Below are 5,877 nucleotides of genomic sequence, written 5' to 3'. Positions count from 1 at the left end.
ATTGAGTTCGATCGAGTACACAGCGCAGACGCGTAGTTCGCGGCTCTCGCGATTGGAGCACGGACCCGCCCCGCCCTGAAGAAATATGTACACTTCATGTCCTATGCCAGCCAAACTGATAGCCTCACATAGCTGCGACTGCGAATGTTCCAACTACGACTCCGAAGATCTTTCCTTCATTTCCTAGAAACTGTTCAACTAGTTTTTCTTCTTCTGAAAAGCAGACCCAGGGCTGATTCATTAAAAAACTACTCCCTCCGTTCCGAATTACTTGTCGCACGTATGGATGTATCTAGATGTATTTTAGTTTTAGGTACATCCATTTCAGCGACGAGTAATTTGAGATGGAGGGAGTAGAAGAGAATTGACCAGTTATTAATGAAAAACCGAACGAAAACCGTTACATCACTCCCAAAAACAAGTCACACTGGACAACCTGACAATCCAGAAAAACGTACACACGCCGCCAAAGAGAAAAGGATCGTCGAGGTTGTAGCCCAGCATCATTGTCATCACGCCTCAGCAAGGACGACTTCGGCTCCACCATCGACCACTGAAGAAGTCCTCACCACAAACAAACGTCGAGGCATGCGCCAGCCGATGCCAAACAGTCATCCACACGCACCGGCGACCAGGCAGCTTCGACTCTGTCGACGAGCGTCACAGAAAAAAAAACGTCGGGTTTGCTCCGAGTCAGCGCCAAAGCCAATCACCTGTCTTGTGTCGTCATCACTGCAAGGGCCCTCCTCGACAGCTCTGACTTCAAAAAGACAAAGCAAAGGCACGGCGACCATTCGAAACTGCTCAAGTAGCCGCCTGTTCGACTAGTCGCCGTGAGAAAGAATGGTGCCGGTCTGTTGACTGACCTGACAAGTACTAGCAACCACTACTACTGTCGATCACGAGCTCAAATGTTCCCCCATTAACAATAAAACGGGAAACAATAGTAAAAACAAAATTAAAACAACTGATTTTTTTGGCAACAAACATTGATTTCAAAAATAGTCTTTTTAGAGCATCGTATTTTTTCCAGAGCATTTAGGAATACTTTCTTCACCGAAATATGTATGTATGTAGACAATTAGTCAATGTTTGTTTGAAAAATACTCGCTTCACCGAAATATGTAAGTTTTTATTTCGCAAAAGAAAAAGATTTAAGTTCTTTTTATCTTGTTTATTACTATTTTTTACTGTTCATAAGGACCCTCAGAGCTCACGAGCAGAAACTCCATGTCCCCATCTCGAATGTACTAAAGTACCCTATCATCCCAAATTTGTCATATGGAGGGCACCGCTCGTTCGAGGATTTTCTTTGAGTGTTGTTGTCTCTCGTCTAGATGAGAAATAACTAATCTCTCCAGCTAAGATCGACATAGTTTATCTCCTATTTTTTTCTTTCATTTTTATTCACCTTTTATTTTTGGTTTCTGAACTTTTTAATATTTCTTTATAGAGAAAAAAAAGTAGACGTAGTTATACGGGGCCAATCAAACATATAGTTGTGCACGGGTGTGTGGGATGCAACTGCATTTGCATATGGCCGGTGGTTGTTGCCTACATCCCGCGGGTGTGCAACCACAGCGCATCGTGCACAAGCATTCAACTGCGGTTACACGTGGCCGGTTTACATGCAGTTGGACACAACTTACAGATGTATCGCTATAGTTGTGTGTCGATCGACGAACGTGATACTGCAATTTCCGCACGGCAGACAGACATGCAAGTTTAGTTACGCCCGACATAAAAAAAGATTTAAAAAATCAATCAAATGGAAAAAATCCACAAAAATCCCCACCGTGAGGTGGAAGTTTTTTTGGGACAATCTTCTTTTATCTTAGAAAAGTCTCTTCTGAACACAATAAGGCGAAGGCAAACTAAGCTTGGCTTAGAAGGTACTTCCTCCGTCCGAAAATACTTGTCGGAGAAATTGATGTACCTAGATGTAATTTAGTTCTAGATACATCCATTTTGATGACAAGTAATTCCGAACGGAGGGAATAGTTTCTTGTGGTGGAACCAACCCACCTAGCTTCAAGTCCTAAACTTGACACGAATTCTTGTTTATTTTAGGTTCTTGGCCTCAAGGCTACATTGTTGAGCTTCGTAGTCAACTATTGTGAGCTAAAATCTCATGCAAATTTTTTTGCGGGATTTTTTTTCATCTATTCATTAACTGTCAACATAGTACAAAGAACACCGGAAGTCGAAAAATACATCTCGGTCCGTAGATCACTTGGTGACAAGTATAAGCACTGGAGCGAGCTGAAGGCGCATCGCCATCATCGTCCCTCCATCACCGGAGTCGGGCACACCTTATTATAGCAGACAGTCAAAAAGCCGTCGTGCTAAGGCCTCAGAGAACCAGTGCACCAAAACAACAACCGCCACCGATGAAAGAAGTGGATATCCGAAAGATCCAATCTGTAGACACACGAACATAGACGAAGAAAGACCGGATCCACAGAAGACAAGTGCCGACCAAATCTCATGAGATCATCCGAAGACAAACCTCCACACGCCTCCGACGACACTAGAAGCATCACCGGAACGGGGGCTAGGCGGGAAGAACCTTGTTCCATTTTCAAGAAGCCGGCGCCGCCTCGCCTCCCTTGGCAGGACACAAACCCTAACAAAACAAAAAAAATGTAAAAACGAAGACCATCCGCCGGCAAGGCCCGGGATCCACCACGTCTCCATGGTCCTAAGACCACAAAATATGAGGCATGTCGGCGGGTGCGCGGCTGCAGGCAGCTAAAACCCCGACGCTAGTGTCCTTGCGTGCGTGAGGAGCGAAGGGGTATCTGGCACACTTTCACCGACTGAACTTAACGCACAACATGTCTAAAGACTGGAGATTCTATGATGGTAGTGTGAAATGCAATTTTACTTCTCAGGGTGAGAGCCCTTGTTGTTATTTGGTGGCTTTGGCTATGTAAGGTGATAAGGTTTTCAACGGTAAAAGTACTTCTCTTATGCAGGTTATTTACATATATATTGGTACGCCTTATAGCCGTCTCTACTATGTGTGGAGAATTAAGACTTGTTTACGGAGGTGAGTACACGCTTGAAGGCCACGGCAAGGAATACTTTTACCCGACATGGATGTCAATATGATCTTCGGATTGGCCCTCCGACGTCTTATGTGTACACAATCTCATTATGATTACGTCTACATCGTCTTTTCGTTTTTTTAGAATTTGGACTTGATGATGGTTGTGTGCATCTCAGTTATGCAGAGACCGCGTGTAATGCTTAAACATCTTAAATAATAAAGGGTCTTTATTAAAAATGTTTGTTTTTGAAGCAACTATATATTTTTTCGATGATCCAAGCAACCATATGACAGTTCTTGCAATCTGAACACTTTGGTCAAACAAGATATCTTTTAAGATAGTCAAGATTACAGGAAGACTACATTGGGAAAGGCAGAAAGGTCTTCTAATCCGTGCTCCCCAAGGCCAAAAGACATTGTCAACCGAAGAAAATAATGCATGTTTGTTTAGTTATACTATATCACTCCATTTCATAATTCTTGTCGTGATTTTAGTTTTACTACTACAGTGACATACAACCCAGAATTTCCACTCAAGTTATACAACCCAAAGCTCAACTCAAACTGCTTAAATTTTAACTAAACAGAAACAACGGCATTCTTTGACTAAACAGAAACAGAAACAACAACAATTATGAAATGAAATTTCCTCTCAAGTGATACAATCCAAGCTCAACTCAAACTGCTCAAAGTTTATTTAAACGAAAACTACGGCATTCTTCAGTGTAAAATTTCCATCATCATACATCACCTTGTCATGTATGATATGAAGCCCTCCAGTTCCTTGTGCGATGATCCGCCCTGAGCTGCCGACGAACGGACGGCCTCCCCGAGCGCCTCTGCCCGCTGCCTCACTGCGACCCCTTCCTCGGCGACCATCATCGTTTCAATGGCCTCCTGTATGGTTGTCGCCGATATCACCTCGCCGTGTTTCTCCCACGGCCTCACTAGGAGGCCGGCCTTGAGGTAGCTGCACACCAGCTCCGCGTCCCACGGCTGGTCGGAGTGCATGGGCCAGGCGAGAATTGGCTTGCCGTGGCTCATGCTCTCCACGGTCGAGTTCCAGCCGCAGTGGCTCATGAACGCCGCCGTGGCGCCGTGCGCCAGGATCTCCAGCTGCGGGGCCCACCCTGTGATCACCAGCCCCGTGCCTTCGGTCTGCTTGGTGAACTGGGACAGCAGCTCGGCGTGCCGGTTGTCGGCGGCGTCCGCGAATATGTCGCCGCGGTCGGCGTCCCGCAGCACCCAGATGAAGCGCTGCTTGCTGCCGTGCAGCGCCGCCGCAAGCTCCGCGACTTGCTCCTCTCGGAGCGAGGACGACGAGCCGAACGACACGTAGAGCACCGATGACGGCGGCTGCAGGTCAAGCCAGTTCAGGCACTCGTGCCGCTGCGTCTTCCCCTGGTTGGACGCTGTCGCCTCGAGCAGTGGGTTCAACGGCCCGATGGCAAAGAGCTTCTTGCCGTCGGCCGCCATCTGCTCGGCAACAACGTGGACGAACTCACCCTCAAGCGCGCGGCACGTGTTGACGATGATGCCGGCGCCGTCCGAAATCGACTGCCCCACCCTCGCGCGTTTGCTGGCGTAGTCCACGAACTCCTCGGACACGCAGGTGGGGAGGTGCGTGAGGCCGTTGTCGCGCAGGAGGCGGTGCCCGGCGTCCATCCGCCCGACGATGGACGACACGGCGGTGGAGTAAAACCCGAAAGCCTCCCCGTTGGGCAGCTTCGCCGCCTCCTCGGACGCGAAGGCGTTCATGAGATCGTACACGACGACGACGCGGCGGCGAGAAGCAGAGAGCTCGCGGAGGACAGCCGCGAGCGGGGCGCGCGCGCCCGCGGTGAAGGCTTCGAACAGGGGCATGAGGTGGGAGGGGAAGGGCGGGTCGGCGGTGGGGTCTGGAGGCGGGGAGACGTAGGTCGAGATGCCGAGGTCGTGGAACTGGATCGAGCGGAGCGCGTCCTCGTCCCAGCCGTGCACGCGCGCGCGAGCCTGGCGGACGTGCGGGGCGGACGCCGCGTAGTGCACGTCCAGCCCGCGCGAGGCTAGCTCCAGAGACAGGTGCAGGAGCTGGTTGAGATGGCCCTGCGCCGGGAACGGCACCGCCACGACGGCCACCGACTCCGCTGGGTTCTTCGCCTTCCCTTCCATTCTCTCTCAGTGTTGACCGTGAGTGGAGGCGGAACGAATTGGACGTTTGTGGAGTAGAGAGTAGGAGTACTAATACGATTTATGCAATGAATGGCGCTGTTACCCTCGTGATGGATCTCCCCTATTATATTGCTTCAACTCGAGAGAATTACGGGGATACAAGGGTGGGTTCCTGGCGTCACGCCGAGGTCTGAATCACATCCGGAGAGAAAGCTTGGGGAAGGGGAAGAAGGATGGCGCTTACTTGTAGTACAGTACTAGCCTCTATGGTGGGTGGCAAGTAAGAGCATCTACACACGGGAGCCACGAACCCTCCTCAAACGTTCCAACGGGCCATCCGGTCACTGACCGATCATGATTTTTCGACTTATACGGACACCTCAAATGGGCCTCAAACGTCCGGGCTGGCACCCCTTATATCCAGCTCAAATATGAAGCGGATATGGGACGCCTGGGCGCGCCCGGGCACGCCCATCACGTCGGTCTAATGGCGGGGTCCCAACCGGAAACGCCCGCCAACACGGTAGTCCGAAACTCGTCTCGTCTCTCAGACCGGTGGCGCCGCTCCGGCAGGCCGCGTACTGCCTAGCCTGGCTATTTAAGTCGACCGGCGGCACCGAAACCCTATCATCCATCCACATTTTGCTCCGCATGTCCGGCGCTGCCGCCACTTT

The 5,877-nt window shown here is 50.0% G+C and overlaps 1 protein-coding gene across 1 annotated transcript; it reads right to left on the bottom strand.

The window, feature by feature from the left end:
• Positions 1-3,593: 3,593 nt before the first annotated feature.
• LOC119365257 (putative cis-zeatin O-glucosyltransferase) lies at positions 3,594-5,392 on the bottom strand. Its single transcript, XM_037630870.1, has one exon. It carries the CDS (start codon positions 5,201-5,203, stop codon positions 3,800-3,802), a length of 1,404 nt encoding a protein of 467 aa, XP_037486767.1. The 5' UTR covers positions 5,204-5,392; the 3' UTR covers positions 3,594-3,799.
• Positions 5,393-5,877: the final 485 nt, after the last annotated feature.

This window comes from Triticum dicoccoides, chromosome 2B (genome assembly GCF_002162155.2).
Source record: "Triticum dicoccoides isolate Atlit2015 ecotype Zavitan chromosome 2B, WEW_v2.0, whole genome shotgun sequence".
NCBI lineage: Eukaryota > Viridiplantae > Streptophyta > Magnoliopsida > Poales > Poaceae > Triticum > Triticum dicoccoides.
This window is presented reverse-complemented; position numbering and strand designations above follow the sequence as displayed.

Excerpts from the sequence above, each read along its gene's own strand:
- LOC119365257 (XM_037630870.1), bottom strand. The coding sequence starts at position 5,203 with ATGGAAGGGAAGGCGAAGAACCCAGCGGAGTCGGTGGCCGTCGTGGCG.